The 21,886-nt window shown below is 40.9% G+C and overlaps 2 protein-coding genes and 1 long non-coding RNA gene across 6 annotated transcripts; 1 reads left to right on the forward strand and 2 right to left on the reverse strand.

The window, feature by feature from the left end:
- Window positions 1-60: 60 nt before the first annotated feature.
- Window positions 61-7,373, reverse strand: vill (villin-like). Of its 3 annotated transcripts, none has more exons than XM_049749486.1 (20): window positions 7,039-7,373; window positions 4,886-4,975; window positions 4,717-4,791; window positions 4,356-4,546; window positions 4,090-4,198; window positions 3,869-3,979; window positions 3,501-3,706; window positions 3,331-3,409; window positions 3,153-3,251; window positions 2,920-3,073; window positions 2,642-2,742; window positions 2,404-2,541; window positions 2,174-2,332; window positions 1,675-1,854; window positions 1,448-1,593; window positions 1,243-1,387; window positions 938-1,126; window positions 786-854; window positions 470-700; window positions 61-396 (listed from the first exon to the last, which is right to left on the reverse strand). In XM_049749486.1, exons 1-20 carry the CDS (start codon window positions 7,087-7,089, stop codon window positions 283-285), a joined length of 2,637 nt encoding a protein of 878 aa, XP_049605443.1. In that variant the 5' UTR covers window positions 7,090-7,373; the 3' UTR covers window positions 61-282. The 3 variants fall into 3 exon arrangements, with proteins under 3 accessions (XP_049605443.1, XP_049605445.1, XP_049605442.1); XM_049749488.2 differs by lacking the exon at window positions 7,039-7,373 and adding an exon at window positions 6,375-6,645; XM_049749485.2 differs by lacking the exon at window positions 7,039-7,373 and adding an exon at window positions 6,027-6,325.
- A 161-nt stretch (window positions 7,374-7,534) lies between these two features.
- ctdspla (CTD (carboxy-terminal domain, RNA polymerase II, polypeptide A) small phosphatase-like a) lies at window positions 7,535-20,541 on the reverse strand. 2 transcript variants are annotated; one of them, XM_049749496.1, is made up of 8 exons: window positions 20,206-20,540; window positions 12,744-12,910; window positions 12,004-12,036; window positions 10,639-10,740; window positions 9,613-9,669; window positions 8,926-9,018; window positions 8,361-8,546; window positions 7,535-8,281 (listed from the first exon to the last, which is right to left on the reverse strand). In XM_049749496.1, exons 1-8 carry the CDS (start codon window positions 20,279-20,281, stop codon window positions 8,156-8,158), a joined length of 840 nt encoding a protein of 279 aa, XP_049605453.1. In that variant the 5' UTR covers window positions 20,282-20,540; the 3' UTR covers window positions 7,535-8,155. The 2 variants fall into 2 exon arrangements, with proteins under 2 accessions (XP_049605453.1, XP_049605454.1); XM_049749497.1 differs by lacking the exon at window positions 12,004-12,036 and having other exon boundaries at window positions 20,206-20,541.
- Window positions 15,601-20,145, forward strand: LOC125986085 (uncharacterized). The gene is made up of 3 exons (XR_007487540.2): window positions 15,601-16,005; window positions 16,082-16,107; window positions 18,796-20,145. It is a non-coding gene; the product is annotated as an uncharacterized lncRNA (long non-coding RNA).
- Window positions 20,542-21,886: the final 1,345 nt, after the last annotated feature.

Here is a 21,886-nt window from a genome sequence, read left to right on the forward strand (position 1 = left end):
TGTCGTTTTGCATGAACGAAAGCCTCTAAAAACAAAAATGTGAATGTGGGATGGAAAAAATGAAATGCAAAATAGTTTAATGATAAAGTTTATAAATTCAGTCAAGTATTGATGATTTTTAAAATAGTGGGAGGTTTACTGTAAATATATTTTGATTAAGCAATTTTAAATAAAATAAAAGAAATTAAATATGACTGAGCGGACCCAACTTTGCCTTGTGTAAAATGATAAAAACTCCTAATAAAGGTCGTTTTCAGCGTCAGAGAAACACGTTTGGCTGCGTTAAAAAAGCCCCGCCTTCTTTTTCAGCTCCTTCTGCCGCCACTCCGCCAAGCGCTGGAATTCTGAGCGGCCCATGCCGAGCAGTTGCTCAAAATCGGCGTCAGACAGGAAGTTCTGGATTCGAGAACATTAAATTAGAGACCACTTGCACTGCCATCTAGTGTGCAACCAATATTTGACCTCTGACCTCTTTGTAGCAGGGATCCACGCCCGGAGGGAGCTCCGAGGCGGACTTGTTGATGAGGAGCTCGGGGTCCACTTGCTTCCCGGGGGTTGTAGGGAATGGGCGGGATGAAGTCGGGCTGGTGATTACGGGGGATGAATCCCCAAAATGGCTTTTGTAGATCGGAGGACTCATGGGGCCTCCGGGCGCCCGGTAATTGCCTCCGCCTGAATTTAAAGTGGTGTTGTTTAGATCCTGCGGGGTATGAGGAAAGCAAATAGAGTTAATGGAGCACTTAATTTTTTATTTTTATCTCAAGTAACACATTTCTGCCACTTACATGATTGAGCTCTAACAGCGATGAGTTGCTATTCAGCTCTTTCTTGATCTCCTCATAGGACTTCCCCACCTGTTGACAAAAGTGAAGAAAGAGAAAATAGGTCAACGCAAAAGTACCAAAAGATGATTGACTCCATGATGTTCTTGACTCACGCTCCACTTATGGGGGTCCCATGCATTAAACCAGCCGGTGAATGTGGGGGGCTCAAAGCCCTGTTTGACACAGACCACAGGCGTGTCCTTGTCACGGCCCGCCGGGTGGGTGCGTAAGTACTCATGGGCAGAGTTCCATGTCTCCTTGGTCTCGTACTCATTAGCGGATTTCCCCACCCACAAGAAAATCTGAGGAGATTCATATTTTTCAAATCATCCATAAAAGCCAAAGAGATTGCTGGACGAGCACAAAGGGACGTTTTGAATATGACTGGCTGACACAGAAAATAAAAATGGCGAGTTACCTCTTCCCAGGTGTCCAGCAGCATGACATCCTCCTGGTCCAGGTCGCATTGTGCAAAGTCGTCCACCTCGGTCATCCGAAACTGACCCGTCTGATTTGAGCACTCAAACAGGCGAGGGCTGTGAAGAGGCTCCTCCCTCTGGAGACTGAAGAAAAAAAAATACATATGTATGACTGAAAAAATAAAATGCAAAATCTGCGCTTACCTCTTGTCACTGGCGTAGGGTGCCTTCCCTCCAAGGGCTACCCAGAATTCAGCCGGCTCCTGACCCTCCATCACCACCTGTTTGTCCTGTTTGGAGACCACGTCAGAAATGGCTCTCGCCATCAGCCTCTCATCCCCGCTGCAACCCTGGAAACAGAAAGAGCCAAGTATAAATTCAAATCCTTTCCTGTGAATGAGAATAACCAAATGGCTGTCACACTAACTGACCTTCCCGTACCACAAGTAGCACGAGTGGTCACTCTTGAGCAGGAAAACGTCATTGGTGTTGAGGGATGACGCCCTGGCTAGAACTTCAGTAGCCTTGGTGTTCAGCTCGTTAGTCCCCCGAACCTGGAAGAGCCTGGCTTCGCTCACAGGGTTGACCACGCCGGGTCGACCGGTACCACCCTACATAACAGCGTTTATTTATTTCCAGCACACAACAGCATTTATTTACTCAACTGCAGATGGATAGTGAGGTCTCTATTTATATGCATTTTTGGAATAATAATAATAATTATTATTATGGATTATAATCCATTAACAATTTAAAATCTTTAGTAAAGCTATTTTTTATTTTTTTAAATATTTTTTTTCTTTATTTATTGAAAATAATTAAACGGTCTGGAAGATGAACAGCAAAAAAAAACATATCTGTATGTAAAATAATTTATAGATACCTGAAAAAAAAAAAAAAAAACACTAGTTCCATAGCAATAAGGCCCACCTCAAAGATGATAAGTCTGCCTTTGAAAATGGCCAGGAAATGGCGGGGCTCCTTTCCCATGACCACCCGAACCTGCACGGGGGCTCCGTTGTACTTCTGATCCACTAGCACGGCCTGATAGGCACAAGCCGTCACCTCGTCTTTGGTGGCGTACCGCCCCTGGGGGGTCAGAAAGAACTTTATCAAAACCAACAAAGGAAAGAATGTGTTTAAAAAAACAAAAAACAAACCTGCCACATGTAGAGAATGTGCTGCTCCCGGTTTGATATGCGATACGTGTATAGCACCAGGTAGCAGTCTCCGCCGTAAAACTGTCCATATGTCCTCGGATTGACTTCGGCCAGTTCCAAATCTTCAATGCGCCACACCTGACAAACAAATGAACGATTATCAATTGATTTTAAAAATAACTTTATGTTACTTTATTAGTTATAGTAACACTGCATTGAATTCAATTTCGAATTCCACCTTGACATCTCCAGAGCCGTCGTCCACCATGCGCTCCTTTGCTGCCACCTCGGGACGTGCGTGGAGCTCCATCACGTCAAACTTCACCTGGTCAACCTTTGCTGGGGGAGACATTGAATAGGGTAAGCATCTCTTCCGTAAAAGTATAACCTAAAAAACAAACTTGGCTTACTGTATTATTACCAACACTAAAATTTAGTAGTGTAGTAGGCATAAGTGTTCATCGAAATCAAGAGGATTATTTTTTTACTTTTAATTCTACTCTTTTAGAAATTTACCTATCTTGCCCACATTGTGCGTGGTGCCCAAGCCTTGAGTTTGATTCTTGTCCCTCCACTCCTTGAAGAGGTGCTTGAACATGGCCGACTCGCCGCCCTCGGACATGACCTCCACACTGGTGCTTGCTGGGTAGTTCTTGGCCTTGATATAACCCTGATGTACCCAGAATGGAATAAATGCTTTATGATTTTTTTTTTTTAAAGATTAATATTTGGATGGACATTTGACTCACCACCGCCCGGTTCATAGCACCACGCCTCTCCTCTTTGGAGGCGTGTTTTCCTTTCCACACCATCACACTGGAGCCCGCATTGTCCAATATGTAGCAGTCCTGACAGAGAGATAGAAGCCAATAAAAACATCAGCAATCAGACTTGGAGATTCATCGATGCTGCACGAGGAGTATTTACAGAAGACTTCAGGAGGTTTTGAGTGAGAGGCTGCGTGGCCACTTCTTGAACCACCAGATTCCCACTGACGTCGTAAACACTGAGGAGACACACACACACAAATTGATTCACAATTTGTGAATACTTTGGCCACCTCTGATTAATAGTTTGTATGAGGAGCATGTTCTTACTGGTACAGCCTGACGTTGGCGTTGACTGGCCGGCGTGAGTCGTCATCAGGGATGGCAGCCTTGAGTGCACCGGTCCTCGGACCCAAAGCAGCCGTCATGTTCTTCATCAGCTCGGGCGAGTCGCGCTCATCTCCGCCCTCCACCACGCCGATCGCAGCCCGGCCGCCTCGTTCCCGGTCCCGGATATCCTGAGCCAGCAAGGTGGCCTAGGAGGCAAAAATAAAACCATGTTAGTCTAAAATGGACAAAGCAAAATATTCTGGACAATTAATTGCAAAAAATATTCTATCACAGCCTTTCAAAAAATATATATTTTTTAATCCATATTAAATTTAATTTTTTTTTAATATTCACTAGAATTAGTTTACCTTGAGCTTCTCCCCCCTGTTACTCTTTTCTCCATTCCACTGCACTATGAGATTGCCCATGTCCAGAAGAAAGATATCCCCCGTGTTAAAGCTGCTCCACGCCGCATCCACCTGCACCCATGCGCACACTCATATTATACATTTCTATAAAACACTAATATTAAAAGTACTTTGCTTTTTGTATAAAACTAAACTCGATACTGATATTGAACTTTGATAACCTCGGTGGCTGAGATGTGCTTCCGCCCTTTGACATGCAGCAAACGCAGGACATTGTAGGCGTTGGTATCCACGTGGTCAAAACCGGAGGCCACGCCCCCTTTTTTGTATCTGTGAGGGAAGAGAGAGTATCAAGCAAAGTTCAAGTGCCATAAAACTAAACACACATGCAGCATTGTGCCGCTTATACTTTGGTCATAAATATATTTCAAATACGCACGCCGTTCAAATGCTAGCATGACCTTGTGGCTTACATTGCAGTACTCACATAATGCCGTTTTTGAAGTAGCCCCTGAAACGTGGTGACTCGTGACCCTGCACCTCCCTGTGCTGCACCGGCGCACCCCCCAAGTGCTCATCCAGTTGGGTGACGAAGACAGCCGCCGCTCCCTGCTCATCCTGCGACGAGGTGTTCCCGATCCAATAGTGAATGTCGGCCGAGCCCAAGTTCTGACTCATCTGTGGGACCAAACACTGATTCATAAATTGTGAGCTTTGGTGTGCTGAGATTGAAATGTCACCAAGGTGTATTGACATTTTCTCCTGCTGTATTCTTTGGGATTATAGATTTTTGTTTGTTTATGAGGGAGACGTACAGAAATAAGGTGTGGCAATTCAAGAGTACTCACATGCAAAACAATGTAACAATCGCCCTCGAAAAAGTTGCCGAAGCTTTGGGCCGACACCGGCACCATCTGCAGCTTCTGTTGGACATTGATAAAGAAGAATAAAGTGGACCATCGTAGAGTCCACAAAAAAAAAAACAAAGGCTGATGTTTGCTTTATTGGATGACTCACGTTAATGGTCCATATCTGCAGGCCTGCTTTTTTGTGGACACTCTTAAACGCATCTTTATTGGCATCATTCATCTTAACGTGTACTGTGGACTGAAGCACACACACAGGAACGACTATTTCACATCATTTAATATACAATATGTTCGATTTATGCAAGATCCCAAACGTTCCCATGTGAGCAAAACAGAAGAGTTTAAATATGGTGCGTTCAAGTACAAATTGGTCATATTTACTTTGCTTGAAACATCAACATTGTCATTATGGCCTGGCGTGGACAGATGGCGGTGATGAAAACTAGCGATAGCATCCTGGCAGACATATGCCCTCGTGATTCTCACCGATGACCGCTCGGCTCGCTTGCGATGCGAATGTCGATAAGCAAACTAGCTCAATGCAAAGTTGGAATGCAAATACGGCAACAAGAAAATAGCCAGCGCCTTAATGCATCATGAAAGTAGGGGTGAGATGAGGTGGGGTCAAACATGGATTCATTAGGTTCATAGTGTACCATTGTCTTATCTTATCATAAAGACGAAAAAAAATAGTAATGGCGTCGAGTAAAATTAAATGATAAGAAGCAAAGCTGACAGCATTATTGCTATACCAGTATGTACTTTTCCATTTTCCCCCCCAGTATTAAAATGAACATATAATTTGAAACTAAAAATAAACCGAGATGTCATTGCAAAAGTGCGCACACCCCCTTAAAGGTTACAGCTCACATTAATGGCAGAAGTTTTGAATAGATATCGCTTGGTGTCAAATCTGGCCTGTTAAAGGGTGTGTAGACTTTTTATAGTCCTCATATCTATAATATGGTTCACACACATACACTTTGAACTTGATAAGTAGCAGACACACCCTTCCTAGGAAACGCCGGTTTGATATGAACGATTGATTATAGGACTTCATTTCAACGTACACTAATTATATACATGTATTTTATTATTTCCTACAATAAAAAAAGTAATGTATACGTATGTAGTATATCTACAAATTTGTCTATGTTTAATAAATTACGCCTAATATTTAATAAGGAATAAAAAAATAGTAATCATGCATTTACAATATTAATATTATATATTTTCCAATGTATTTGCTTCACTTCCTGTTCAAAGTATAAAGTACATACTGCACGTACTGTATACAGCTCTCCACTTGACGTTCCCTGCGGAATATAATAAGTCCATAATAGTATTGTAAACAACGTAGCACAGCCGTTCATTAAGTGCTGTTTACCTTGACTGTTAGCGCATACAAAAGAAGAGCAGCTGGGAGTATAAAGTGATCTCATCTCAAAAACACAAAAAAGAAATCCATAATCGTGCAACAAGAAGGACTGGTTCCGTTTCAATTAACCCACACAAACCTTTCCATCTTTGCAGATAGAATCATAAATCAACAGAAATGTAATCACAATATAAATTAAATATTATGAGGTTTAAAAAAAACAAAAAAAAACATACTGTATATTGTTTGCATAACCTACCTCGTCTTGGGAGCAGTGCAGGTTGGAAAAAACAATCAGTGGGTGAACCTCCAGTGCTGTGTGCGAGCCAATAAGTGTGTATGTGTGTGTGACTGTGTGTGCGTGCGCATGTGTGCGTAGGTTGGGTGTATTTACTTCCACGCCCACTCTGTGAACACACCTGCAATTTCCTGGGCTGTCATTCTTGCACGGTAAGGTGCTGCAAATGTGAGCTTTACAAAAGAAAATAGTCTAAAAATAATAAATAAGTCAACATTTTCAGGAGAGACTATAAAGGGGAGACATTTAGTAAAAGTAAATACATTTGGGGTGTCACTATTGAATATTTTTAGAATTAATTATTCAAATAATCTGATAAAATTGTATTTTGTATGAAATTATATTAAAAAAACTTTTCAGCTTTTAAGCTCTAATATTTTTGGTAAGCACTTTTATTCGAGACAACACTAAAAAAACTAAAATAAAAATAAAATCAGATTTTAAGAGCTCTTTGCCAGGTGTCAAATTGAACTTGGAGTGATCAGTAAAGTAACAGCAACAAATTCAAAACACCAGTTCACTTTTCAAATGAGATTTTTCAACTCTACCAAGTCACATGACATCAACGGCTGTTTGTTTTGTGCGTGTCTCAAATTCTTCAACAATGAAAAAAAGTCTTACATACCTTCGTAGTCGGTTTGTCCTTGCTGGATGCCGTCCTCGTCATCATCGTCATAACCACTTCATGTCTGAGGCACAAAAGAAAAGCCTGTACAAAAATACTTGCGGACTCACAAAAAAAACAATCGGCTCACCAGAGCCAAAGCTAAAAGTTCACCTTGCATATCACATGAGGAGCCTAAGCTCCTTTGAGTTGCACATTAACCACTAGACATCGCTTTTTATTCAACCAACCTGCAGCTCATTCAAATCTTCATCGTGACATCACCTGAAACAAACTTGTTTGGATTCCTCAAATTCCAACATTGCGGTGTTCAAGTTCTGAGTTTTTTTTTCTAGCTGCAAATTACCAGTCGGCTAATGGAATACAAAATATTGCGGTAATAAAGTCAGAATTATGTAAAATGTATACTGTAAATTTGGCAGAAATCAAATTATATGAGTGAAGTGGCATGATTAGTTTTTAAAAGTCTTCCGCAGCAACACACGAGGACACAAAGTGAGTGTGTGCAAACTTGCAGCTTTAATCATGTTGTACAGTACCATTTTCATTTTTTTCCTATTATATTAATACGCACCCGATTCCTTTGCTGAATCCCCCAACAAATAGAACTTCACATCATCTAGGCTAATTAATATATTTTTTCTCAACACTGAATCAGTGTTCATCATCTGCGAGGAACAGAGTGACTCAAAAGAGTAATGCGTCATTAATTTCATCCAACAAAATCACATTTTCTTGTTAAATAGTGTGGCAATAATTCAGATTAACGCTTAGCTTAGCTGTTGGGCTTTTTTTTTTCTTTTTTTTTTTTTGGGGAGCGGGACTGGGAGAGGGGTTATTGGAGTAACAAAGTGCACCCCCTACCCAACATGAGGAAACCAGCACAGTAATGAAGGCACTTCATTCTGAAAGAGAAAACAAAGTAACATCTTGCAGGAGAGAGAAAAAAAAAAACAAAAAAAACATCACCCACTCTGGAACGAAACATTGTTTTTTTTTTGGTAACTAAAATATGACTTTGATAGAAAAAGTACTTGTTTTAAGTATGTCTTCTTCTTATAAACATGGAGTATGTACATCAAGTCTCTTGAGGGGGTGTGGGGGGGGGGGCACCCTGCTACCTCTCCCTCAGGCTCTGTAAGAGGCTGTAAACGTCGTCCTCCTTGCTGAGGCCTTCGAAGATGGGCAGCAGCTCCAAGAGTTCCCTGTCGGCCATGTCGTCGAACCACGACTGCACCGGCACCTGAGGGGACCACCCCGAAAAAATAACGACCCTGAAGTTAATTGACTGAGGCAAATCTTGATGCACTGTTGTTACTCACGGCGTTCTCAGGGTGGAAGATGTAGGAGGCAGGCGAGTTGTCGACAATGATGACTTTGCCGAGCTCTCGGCCCAGCCGGCTGAGGTCTTTGACGTAGTTTCCTCTGTGGAACACACAGGATTCCCTGAAGAGACGAGCACGGAACACTCCCCAGCGGTCCAGGAGGTCTGCCACGGGGTCCGCGTACTGCAAAGCGTGACATGGCAGAGTCAGACCAGATGACATTATGGGCCCTTTTCAAGCAATTAGTCACAATATGAAATAATCACACCCGCTTACTGTTGGGATTTCAAACTGGACGACTGACTGTTGAACACATTTGTCCACCAGGTGGGGGTATTTCTCCCCATTCAATGCATGTAGTATTAGTTTACATCTTATATTGAATAAATAGCATGTATATAAAAAGAAATCTCAGCATTGACTCCATCTCAGGGAATGGAAATTTGTATATAATTGTATTTGTGTATAACATAAATATAATTTATAAATATGAAAATGTAACATTTTTATAGCCGCTTTTGTGTTCTTTAGTGAGGCTATTTCAAGGACTTGTTGTATTGACCTTAGCTAAACTGGCGGTGAAAAGGACACATTCAAACAGCTCCCCCATCCTTTGCAGGAACTCGTCCACGTGAGGCCTTTTCAGCACATACACCTGAAACGCAATATTAGTTTACACCAGAAATGAGAACATCGACAGCTTTCATAATATTCCATATCTCCGCTGCCCTGGTCCTCCGCAGGTGTCCGGGGAATAGCCGCTGCTCCCGAGTGCAAGTAATCAAGAAGAGGCCGAGTTTGACGCAAAAAGCCTATCCTGGATTACTTGAACCAGGTCGCAGCTACATGTCAATGGCTGCTCCATCACAATTGTTCATGACAATAAAAATAAGTAAATATATAAATAATAAATAAATACATACATAATAAATGCTACAAATAGTATAAAATTATGTAAAATATAAGTTGAATACAAGTACAAAAATAAGTACCAAATAAAATAAGTTCAAATATAAAAATTAATTACTAACAAAACACTTAAATAAAGTACTACAATTATAATAAATTGGAAATAATTATGTGAATGCCCAAAAATACAGAAAAGGTATGATAATTAAAAATAGATAGCACTTTGAATATATGACTCTGCTGTCTTTTCTCCATATGTGGACTTCTACCTTGTGTATTAATGCAAAGAAAACCAAAATGTTTGCCCCAACTCGTATTTGTGGTGCATGTGAGCGCATACCTGATGAACAGTTCCATCAATCTCCACCGGAACGATGAAGTCTGCATTGCTAATAGGCTGCGAGGCAAACACAAGAAGACGCAGCGTTATCCAATCAATCACATAATGAGTGTCGGGGGCACACAGAGGTGAAAAACACCAGAGAGACTCTGCTGCAGAAGTGGAGGAGACGCAGCGCGGGAACGTAGGTAGAAGATAAAAAGAAGGGGAAGAAAATTGTCAAAACTAAAAATGAACTGTAACAAAAAAAAAAAACAACAAACAACGATTAATATTAATAATAATGGCAAAAATAAAGATAAAATCATTGACGCAATAAATAAAAATAAATCAAAATAATTAATTAAAAACTATTTACATAAATGTATATAACTGCATGCCGTCATAATTTATTCATAATCTAATTTATATCATCACTCACATAAAATTTGAAGCACATCCAGTATTGTACGCAGCTGCACTCTTAATACATAACACCAAGTACTATATAACTCTCTATATGCATTATGTAACATGTCTATTTCTGTCCGCCGTTCCACACACGTGGCTTTTGTCCAGCATTCTCATTTGCATGCCGTCAAATGGCTCCAACCTACGAACCTTCCCAACGAGACGTCGATCTACAGAAAGTTTCACTTTGATTTATAACACCGCCTGAAAGCATTTCCTGTTGATTTATGAAGCGCAGGCACGGTTGTATAAACAAGAAGCTGCAGCGTGAATCATTGTTTGGTTTCGTTTTGTTTGGATGATTTTGGACATATCCGTAGAGCAAAACAGCCTGCCGGACGTTCCCATGTGTGTGACCTCGTGCTGCTCGCATGTGACTCTGAGTAATGAATGGACTCGATGCACTGTGCGGACATATTTCTTTGTCGTCCGCCATTGAGACGTTGCGCAGCGGAGCATACGCATCAAATTATAAAAACGAGTCTCATGTATTTGCCCTTTGAAACAACAATTATTTAAAAAAAAAAACATTGAAAAAGGAATCGGTTAAAAGTAGTTCTACGGCGCCGTTCGTACCTTGAAGGAGCTGTGAACGAGCGTCTCGTCCAGGTCGATCACCACGCAGTTCCTGCCATAGTCTGCTATACTGACCTCGGGCAAGAGGAACTTGGCTGGGGGCTGCCGAGGCAACACACACACACACACACACACACTTTTTAATGAATTATTCACACAGTTTCATCAGAGGAAATGATGCTTACATGCCGACGAACCACACAGAGAAGTTAATTCAAACTCAAATAGAAAATAACTTGATCAATGATTAATAAATCAAATTATTTAAAGTTAAAAGACCACACAGTCAAAAACCGTCGGATTCGTGTTGAGATCGTTTTTCTGCCACTAAGCGTTTCATGTTGGATGTTAGTGGTGAGAACAGAATATTTTTCTTTTCAAATTAAGAACAAATTAATTGAAACATGGATCAACTCTAGCCTCTAGTGACATCATGTTTTCCGACCAAATATTGTATGAACGCCATATATTTATCGAATATCCAAATATATATACTCGAGCATTTTACAGAATCAAACCACTACATAGCTTCTCGTGCTTGTTGTGATTCTACTTTACAGCGTCTACTTCAAGTGACCTCATATTGACTCTTTCACTGTGATGCCTTCGGGGACCGCGCGGAAAAGAAGGGGAAAAAAAGAAAAAGGAGGAGCACTCGGGTTTGTTGCCAAAAAGGTCGCAGACTGACAGACAAGCGTGAAGCGACAGATGGTACAGCCACAGGGGGCATGCGTGCACGCGCCAGCGCATGCACATTCTGCAATTTATGAATCTCTGATGTATTTTTTTTTTTCCTGAGAGAATCACTTGCAGTTTCACAATGACATCGAATTCCATTCGTTAAATGTTAAAGCTTCATTATCAAATTCCACGGGTCTTTTTAATACAGCGTAGTTGCAATTGATTATACTGTCAGAGATAGATGATTTCATTTAATCAAGTGTTCAAAGACAATCCATTTGTTATTGCAAGGCGAAACCAGCCAGGAGTTGGGCTCAAGGGAAAATCAATATATATTATCATATCAAAACTATAATTATCCATGAAGGCCAAACCGTCGTGTTGAACAATGGATTAGTCCGTTTGACAATTCTCTGTTGTTGATATTTTATTATTGCAAGCTGCTTCTACCCACTGCTGTAAAATTGGAATTTCCCTATTGCGAGATGAATAAGGGCTCATTCTATTCTATTATTTCCTCATACCACGCCTATCTATCAAGTTTAATGGCAACTAGTCAAAGAATGGATGGGTGTGAACATGCAGCTTGAAGCAAGATGGGATAGCACAACAATAATAATAAAATAAAATAAAATAAAATAAAATATAATATAATAATAATAATAATAATAGGATAGTACATACACTGGGGATGTGGTCAGCCTGCACCTGGTCACACTGGAGGAAGTAAACACAGGGGAGGAAGGAGAGGAGAGCAGTGAGCAAAGAAAACAAAACGCTGCAAGAACATCAATATTGTAATCAACAAATGCACAGAAAGGGAGCGAGAGAGAGAGCGGGGTGCTTGTCAATAAAAAAGAGCCAGAGCTCCTGCAAATGACAAATAAAGCTGGACTGGACTCCGACAAACATGCGGGAGGGGCAGAAACTCAGCAAGGTTGGAGGCCCGCGCATTCCTCGCCTAGACGCGAGACATGTTTCGTGTAAACACGAGGAGGGATGGCCGGGTTATTTTTCATTGCGTTTGGAGCTTTTTAGGGGGCTTTTTGCGCTTTCCCCAACAGCCTGCAACTTCACACGTCCACGCTACACTGGACAAAATGTGAGTCAAGGAGGGGGTCGAGCAAGGAGGGCCTAATTTGTTACAAATTTAAAAAAAAAAAAGATATTGTGGAACAATCAAAGTCAAATCTAGTCGATTGAATGAAGTGGGGAAAATCAAGTACTCTGTATTTGGACAGCGCCGAACGCTACATGGCCAGCTTGTTCCTGCTCGCCGAGGATAGTAAACAACTTCTAGGTTCAGCGAGTTTGAAGCAGCTGGAAACATTTGCGGCGGCAAGACTTGAAAAAGAAAAAAAAAACATCAACAAGCTCCTGGCAACAGTAAGCGTAGAGCATGTAGAGAGACAAATGGTTCTCACCTTGGGAGGAGCGCCGTTCTCCTCGGGAGGCGGCGGCAGGGCATGAGTCTTGTTGTTGACGGCCGGCGGTTCCACCTGGTAGTCATTGTAGTTGCGAAAGCAGCAGAAGAAGGGGCTGAAAATGCTCCGACTGCGGTGTTTCTTGAGGCTGCTGTTGGACTGGGACACTGGAAGAGTAATAGGGGCGGGGGTGATAGAGGTGAGGCGTGAAAAAGAACATCCATCCATTAAACGGAAATGCCACATGAGAACGAGAGCTGGGATCAAGACTAGGCAAATAGGACACACAAAAGAGTGGCCAAGTCAATCTTCAGACTTGAACCCTATAGAGCACCTCACTTTACGTTGTTCCTTGGCATCAAGATGACTCAAACAGCGCCTAAGCAATACATTTGTCTAAATGATGATTCACATTAGTTCCGTGGCAAAAACAATGCCAAATGATGGTGCCAAAGGACTACTTTTGTCTTAATGAAGCTCCTCAACTTACTTATGCACCAAGAAGCCACACGATGGAATTAAGCTTCCTCGTGATTTACATGCTCATCAAACCATGTGACACACGCGGTCCAGCCATGCATGCTCAAGCCGCCTTCAGATTGACGCCTCAACCATCCCCGGCTCGCGCTGACTACATCCGACAGGACGTGGGCAGTCCGTTGTCTTTGTTCTCGGCATCTTTGAAGTCTACTGCTCAATTCGGATCCTTCCCACGAAGAGACTAAATATAGAGCGGGCCACGTTATCGGAATCACCGAAGCATAAAATTAACATAACAAACTGTTAATGATGCTTCAATCACAGTGTCAGTCAAAATTTGAAAGTATTGTAAGTATAGGTGTGCTAAATATTATTCATATTTGTAACATTACTCTCTAAAATTGGTTAATTTTATTCTGTATTCAATATAAAAGAGTATAAGATAAAAGATATTCAAGAAGTATTTGACTAAATGTTAGTTAGCTATAATTTATTATAAATGATAGAAAAATCAATACACACCTGATTTCTCATTCCACACTTGATTTTTAAATCAATTTTTTTTTCATCATACCAGCTATGGGCACTTCTGTGTTTTTGTTTAAAAAGAAAACCACAATCCTATCCAAAACATATCAACCAAGATTGCGCTGTGATTGGCCACTTTCCAGGGGTGTAGTTTAGCCTGCCAAGACATTTGAATTCAGTTTCCCCCTCAGATGGCCTCAAGTTATTCTTCCATCTACATTTTTGCAACTTGTATATTTCCCGCCAGGAAAAGTTGGTGAACGAGGATTCCAAGAAAGGGCTTTGGGTGGATAGTTCCACCCTCTCATCATTTAAACATGCCTTCCTTTTTTCCTTTGCACACAAACAACATAACTGAGCATCATCCGTAAAGAGCTCACCAAAACATTCCGACAAAAACATTATCTGCATAAATATCAATTTCTCTTTGGAACAGGTGCACAATACAGTGAAGACACTTGATCCAACACATACTCCTTTCAAGCTCCCTGTTACCTAATGTCGACGACAGTGGGGGGGAAGCTCAACAGCGGCCAATGGCAGCCCCCGGGCTGGGCGCCACGTGATCGGAGTAAACCTCCGACAAGACCGGAAAAAAAAAAAAAAGCAGGAAATTCCCAGCATTCCTGACAGGAAGAGATAATCACCCCTGTGACCCAAAGCCTGGAATGACGCCAGGCTTCCGAGAGGGAGAGGAGAACATGATCCAGGGTTATGTCTGGCTCAGACGGCCTTGTTTACAGTCGCTTTAAAAAGCACAAGACGTGACTTGTTTATGTTTGGAACAGTAAATCCAGTTAATTATAGAGTAGATCGAATTTTACGTCTTTCTATTTCTCATGTATTGCAAACAACAATATAACAATAAATTTTCTCTCACTATATATTTTGCCCTACAATCTTTAGTTATTCCCCCAAAATGATCTAAACAATTTTTCCGCTTGGCACTCGTGGTTGAGCGGTCATGCAGGTAAAGAGGTCAGTTGCATGGCCGTAATAGTGAGAGCCGTCACTTTAATAATTCAAATGGAAAAACGGGGTCGCTTTGAAATGGCACGGCTGCGTGCATGGTACACTTATCAAACACCAAAATAAAATACAAGCGGAGCCGGCGGGATTCCAATGCTATATTTGCTGCACAACAGTAGTCGGTATATAAGCCACATGGCCTCAGGCAGTATTTCAGAGATCATAATTTTAATCCTGTAGTTTAGATTTTCAGACCTGGACATACACCAATGTGGGGAATCCCTGATTTTTTTCTTTTATTTAATTTTATATTTAGACATTGATATCTTTTCTGTGCCATTTTTTTTTAAGGAAGCGGGAAATCGGTGGGGTGATGAAATTTGTCATAATAAAAGTCACCCAAAAAATTATTATAAGCACAGAGTATGCCGAGAACTGCTTTCACGCCGTTAAAATGCAGTCACAAACAACAAATCAAACAATGAAGTCGTAAAACGAAAAAAAAAATCTCTGGCACTGTGTGAAGTGATTCATTTTTTTGAATGAATCTCCTGCTAAAATCTCGAACTCATCCGCACACAAGCTGAGTTGTAACACCCGAGCTCCCACCGATGCTAATTGCATAACCAGATTGGCTTCATGAGCGGTATTTACACCGATGAGCATCTGTGGATCATCACAATATGCAAACACACACACCTGGGTCAAGTCAAGTGATGTCAGATGAGCTGAGGATGCAGTTCAAGCAGTGCATGAAGTAGCAGACCGAGAAGTACTTGTATCAAATCATCCTTCCCCATTGACAAAAATGGAAATGCAATTAATCTGTTCCATCTTTCCAAAACAACAACACACATTTGTAATGGATTTTAACACACTATAATATAGTCACAACACAATAGAATGCAATGAATGAGTTTTTGCAACACTTTTTGCTCCAATTTACTGGGCATTGTGTTGCTCCTTCGGTTGTGTGCACATTAGAAAGCCATATTGGAAGATGTATGATATATTCATGTGTTTTCTGTTGCAGGTTTGCGACGGCAGGAGAGGGGGCTGACAGCTGCAAGTGTGCTTGTGTGTGTGTGTGTGTGTGTGTGTGTGTGTGGTGGTAGTGGGGGGGATTAAAACACTGAGCGCTCAGCGAAGAAATAATGAGCACGATGAGACTGTGCCGCTACAGTTACGCAACCAGACTGTGAAGTTCCTCCCCACCCACGGAGCTGACATCCACTTTGGTGTTTTCCTAACCGATGGCAAGATGGATGGCTGTGCGATGTGTGAGGTGAAATTATTTTTACACTAGATTAATTATTTATGCATCATTATTATTTAATTATAGTCTTATGTTTTGTGTGCAGCATTGTGTTACATCTTCAAATGAAAGGTGAGACTATCCCGCACTACAATCTCTTCAAAAATCCGAGAAGGATATTTTGAAATGGGGTGTTTCGTAACGTCAAACTTACCCATCTGACACACTCCAAAGAGCAAATACATAAAAAGAGATCAAGGAAAGCACCTCGGATCCCCCCGCCTCCCTCCTTCTGCACAACTTCCAGGAAAATACATACTTCTTTTCATTCAGGCAGAGTCTCCTTTGAAGCAAAATCCCATTAATATTTAAAATACATAGAAGACTGTTCTTATTGAGAAAAAAAAAGTCAGAACAACTATTGATAAATTGGTTTTAAAGACTGAAAGGGAACATTTTATAGCTTGGATAAAAACAGTTGGATCTCTGTCCATCTTTTGTGAAATCAAACAAGGAAATCTTTTGTTCTCTTATTTGTCAATATGTCTGTGAGTGCACTTTAACCCCATAGTTATATAAGAGTAGGGCTGAACAAATAATTAAATCATAATGCGAGGCTGCAATATCGAGAATAAAAAAAAAAAAACACCAACTCTGCTTTATTTAGTGTGCTCAGAATAAACCAATCACAAGTTAAGTTTAAAGTGCATCTGGTTAATGCAATAGAATGGACTAATTTCAGCGAGACAAAAAAGATGGTATGTTAAGTATATCATAGTCAAAGAAACTGCAACTGAAAAACATTGCATTGTGGAACTCAATTTCTGGTAAAAAGACATAAATAGAAACAATCCCCAGCGGCGGAGTGCGATCCCGCACATTCGCTTAACAAGCTCATCAGTCACGGAGCTTACAAGACACACACGATTGGCTTCTTCACAATCAGCTAGTTGGTACGATACTGGGAAAAAATGTTTGTTTGGTTGTTGTTGTTTTTTTTTAACACGCTGAGATACTGATAATCTTTTTCTCTGGAATAGACTCATAAATCTGGACTAAGGGGCGCCCGCTATTCCGCTCGCTGTCATGGAGAGCGCTCCATCGGGATATTGACGTTAGTGGGGGCGGTTTCGGATTGACACGCAGCCGCCTTCCATACTAAATACTAACCTCGCTAACGTTCTCATTTTTCTTTTAGCCTTCAGTGGGGCCTAGAAGAAATTCCGTGACACCTCATTATTTACACCTGGCATTTTTAGGGGTAACCTACACATAAAAAAAACATGTCAGGAGAATTTCATGAATAACAGCTTGCTTCCCATCAGACTCAACCACTTCAAGGCTGAAGGTTCATTTGTAGCCTTGAGATGCCCTCAGAGATGACTTGGCATCTCGTGGAGGGGGGGAAGCTCCACTGCTGGGTGGAAAGCACACATGATGAAAAACACTTGACTATTTGGATCTCCAAGTCATAAAAAGGCACCCAAACAATAACAAATGATCCAATTACAGGTTGCTAAGTGAAATTGAAAATTGAAATCTCTCGAATCAACTATTTATTTTCCCTTTCGTTGTGTGTCACAAATTCCTTAAAATGAAGACTTATGCTCTTCACGACCTGATTATTATATGTCATCGACATATCCGCCGACAGGTTTGAGAAGCTAAAAGGCTAATCAGATTGGAGTAATTGGCTCATCCACTCAGAACTATCTGCGTGTGGGGATATCACGGCAAAAGCTTCTCCACGAAGCCTTTTGAAGCGAGGGTCCGCCCGCTTATTACAGGCCGTTGCATCATTCCGAGCAAGGCGCCAAAGAAAAAGTTGGGAAGAGATTTAAACATCTGCTCGGGGTCTGTGATATAGTGGTTATAAAAACTCAATGCTTTTGAAATGCTTGCGATTAAAAATAATGACACAAAGATGAACGGGACATTAGTGCAAAAACCTTAAGGCTTCTGCTAGAAAGCCGAAAAATGTCAAGAAAAGCTATTCTAATCGAGTAGATAGAATAGAATGAATTCTGAAAGGATTATATTAGACTCATTAAAATCACAAACAGCTGTCAATCAAACAGGAGTGTGTAGACTTTTAATATCCACCACATCTCATTCTGTGCTTGTGTCTATCACCAAAAGTAACCTCGGCTTGACTTTGGGATGTTATATTCTATAGAGGGTAACCAAGCACATTATCATTCCCAGGCTGGCTTCAATTCACATCATCCATAATGCATGAAGATACAATCTCCACCTGACCAAACGTCTAATAAAATTCGCCTCTAATGACTTACTACAACGTTTCGAGTCAGAATGAAACTGAAAGGATTGATAGGAAATAGCCTATTGTGAAATATGAGTGTGATTTAAATCATGTGTATGTCATCTTAGATTGTTATCTTAGTTTGAGGACGGGACGCTGATAATATGCTGTTTCTACAACAGGATTTTGCATTACAATACATAAAGCTCTATATTATTATAAATAAATTTTGAATCAATTAGAATATTTTTTTAAATCACCAAAGAGGACATTTCTAATCATCCAAACATTTATCTTGGACTGCAAACCAGTACTAAAATTCAATAGGTTCTTCCTCTACCCCTTAAATAAATATTTCTTGCACACATACTAATGACAGGCAGAAGGGGGGGGGGGGGGGGGGGGGGGGGGGGTAAAGGTCATGTTGATGCAGATGGTGAAATTCTGTATTAAGTTTATTTAATGATGCCAAGTGAGAATTCGCTGAGTCATGAGATTGATTCACGTGGAGCTCAGTGGAGGGTGACTGCTGTACGATGACCTTTTCTCCCACACAGGATGGGGTATGACATGTGGCCTGGACCCAGAAGACCCCCATTGAAAGCTCATCGTGACAAAAGAACTCACCATACGATCTCCTTGCGATAGTTGGTTAGCAATAACGATAATACTTGGTGTACAATTATTTGATCAACACAATCGCTCTGAGAAAAAAAGTCAATTGCGGAACTCATGACATCATTTAAATATTTGGACACTGCAACAAAGAAAATACACGACACGATAAACTAATTGGATCGATCTAATGTAACTAGAGAGGGAAACAAAAAAAGTGTTAAAATCGCACAAGCCGAGATATCCACCCTGGCTTTGCACTTAGGCCAAAACAAAAAGCATCAGCCGTGAAACGTCTGGTTTAGCGCTCAGTCAGACTGATCTGCGCAGATTAGCGACAAAGTAAATGAAAACTGAAAATCTCCCGAAAAAAAACTCACTGGAGGATTTGCCACTGACACATGGTGAACTCCAGTCCAAAAACGTTTCCCTTCAATGATCCGCTGCGCCGAAATTCGCCAAACTGCAGGTTGGGCCTCAAAATGGGTCGATTAAGTTTGTTATTCAGTCATGCTTCATTTAATAGCGGGGACATGATGTATTTTGTACTGATTTTTTTTTGCATTGAGCTGTACTGGACCATTGTTGTTGGTCTTGTAGTCATAAATTCTGTTCTCAAATTCCGGATCCAAAGTTGGCTGCAAGCTTCTTGTGTGAAATTTGCCTCTAAATGTTTATGAATAGTCTACCTTCCGCCTACATTCCAAAAACATGACATCTCATCAAGACTCTAAATTGCACATAAGTGTGAATATACAGTAAGTGTGAATGAGTCCAAAGTCAGCTCGGACAAAGCTTCAGATCAACCTCTCTCAGAAAAACACAAGAATTGGGTGGAAGCATATTATGAGTTTAAAAAAAAAAAAAATAACTAAACATTTTTTTTCCACTGCTGTACTATAAACAGCGCAAATGAACGCTCCTAATAATTTTGCATGCTACACACAAGAATAAAAATAATACAATAAAAACTAGAATAAGCACAAAGGAAGAACAATTTCGGTTTCTAAGCAACATTTGCATATTTGTTTTACTCGAGGTAAACCAAGCAATGTTTTGTCAGTAAGCGACATAAACAACGATTGAAAGGACCCGCCCCCTGTTGCAAAGGAAGCCAGCTATGTGCAATCACACGCGAAAATATGTCAAAATCGTTTAAATCAACTATATTTCGATTAAGTGGTACATTTAAATAGACGTTTAATGTCAACAACGGAGGTGTAGCATCCGAGCATTTGTTATTGCAGTATTCGGTGTCCTCTGCACCCTGCAATATTTTTTACACACGGTGAACGGAGAGAAGAAAAAAAAAAAAACATGGAAGCGTGCCTTAATAAAGCAAGATCTCTTACCTTTGTCTTGACTCGCGCAAATGCTTTCCTCCTCTTTGGGATTTGCAACCTGTGTTATAATGGACGTGTTGTCCATGGAAAAAGCGAGATGTGGTGTGCCTTCGTGGGGCTGCACCGTGTTATTCCTCGGCGAACATGACTGTCAAAGCCAGTCGACTACACTTCCCAGGAGACCTTGCAAACCGGCCGCTGCATCATGACCCGTTCATGCGTGTGGGGGACACCGCAACATTTGAGCAGGATAGGGGGGGGGGGATTATATTTGAAGAAAAATAACTCCGTCCCTGTGCGCTTCCCCCGTGCTTCTTCCGCGCACACTCTATTTGTGTTACCGCATCCACAGCTAAGTGGCGCTATACGTGCTTCTGACACTGTAAAGACACGCCTCCCAGGAACCCCCCTCCCTCCCCATACTATGACAGGGGTGGGCAACCTGCGGCTCGTGGTACACCGACGCATAATTTCAGTATACATTTTTATGTAAAAACCTCAGCGGAATCGGTAGAGGAGGTGACATGGACATGAACAGGGACATAACTGTACACATTCTCTTTTACATTTCATTGCTATCTCTTGCACTGTGTGTATTTCGGCATCTTCTGTATATCTTGATCTCTTGTGTTTTTCTTGTGTATCTTGTATTTTACTGCTACTGGACACAGAATTTCCCTGAAGGAGTAATCCCAAGGGATTAATAAAGTTGAGTCTAAGTCTAAGTCTAAGTCTAGAAAAATAATAATTAAATGAATCAATTAACTCACAGTTGCTGTCATAAAAATTTCTATATTACTAATATATCACTGCACATGTGGCATTGAATGCATCTTAAAGTGTCCATCCTCCTATACAGATTAACAAACATTATTCATGCAGGTTCATTTGTGGAGGAGAATAAGTCCAAAGTGCTTCCCTGGTTCTTTGCCAGCAGGGACAACGTCCAAGTTCACCTTCCCTGTCTGTCACTTTAATGCCGCAAAGGCCCACCAAGCCCTGACTGACCTCACCTGAACTTTTAATGGAGGACGCTGGTGCTGTTTTTCATCGTGCATGTGTAACATGGTGCAATTGTACGTCTGGGTCACTTTTAAATATGGCAGGGCAATTGACTCCAGGACAATAAAGATTCCATCTATCCATCATGTTATAAGTAAAGGAAGTACTTGTTTGCTAGCTAATAAAACTCAACAAACATAAGGCACTCAGTGACTTCTTTCACTTTTGTTAGATGAATTTATTTCCTGATGTCTTCTACTTTTATAAGATAAGATTGAATGTTTCACTTCTGAGTCATTCCTTTAACAGCCAGTTGGACTCTACTCTTTCTGAGCTAAGTGAGTGGCCCTGCCTGGAGCCACGTACATTGATGAATTATTAAAATACATATGGTTGTGATATTTGCTTTGATAAACCACAGATGATCAGGCTCGTTATCGTCAAGCACATGTAGCGTGCTTGCAGACGCCTTGAATGTTTAATTCAGTACAAAACTTCTCCTGCAGCCTTCTAAGAAAACTAAATGTAAAAACATGATTAAAAATTGCACCAACTTCCTTAGATGGGTAATAAAAATATCCACGCACGCACCCCCCCCCCCCATTTATACCTTTCCTCACAATGCTTGTTTTTTTAAAACAGTTTTTTCATTTTTATGGGTGAAGTCAACCACGCATTCTGATTTACA

The sequence above is a fragment of the Syngnathus scovelli genome, chromosome 18, assembly GCF_024217435.2.
Source record: "Syngnathus scovelli strain Florida chromosome 18, RoL_Ssco_1.2, whole genome shotgun sequence".
Lineage (NCBI taxonomy): Eukaryota > Metazoa > Chordata > Actinopteri > Syngnathiformes > Syngnathidae > Syngnathus > Syngnathus scovelli.

Coding starts and splice junctions, on each gene's coding strand:
- vill (XM_049749485.2), bottom strand. CDS start 6,179: ATGAGATCACTTTATACTCCCAGCTGCTCTTCTTTTGTATGCGCTAAC. Junction 1,388..1,447: donor CCCTACGCCAGTGACAAGAG/GTAAGCGCAGAT, acceptor TTTTTTCTTCAG/TCTCCAGAGGGAGGAGCCTC. Junction 855..937: donor GGGACCCCCATAAGTGGAGC/GTGAGTCAAGAA, acceptor TTTTGTCAACAG/GTGGGGAAGTCCTATGAGGA.
- ctdspla (XM_049749496.1), bottom strand. CDS start 20,281: ATGGACAACACGTCCATTATAACACAGGTTGCAAATCCCAAAGAGGAG. Junction 9,019..9,612: donor TTGATGGAACTGTTCATCAG/GTATGCGCTCAC, acceptor ATTGCGTTTCAG/GTGTATGTGCTGAAAAGGCC. Junction 8,282..8,360: donor TCTTCCACCCTGAGAACGCC/GTGAGTAACAAC, acceptor TGGTCCCCTCAG/GTGCCGGTGCAGTCGTGGTT.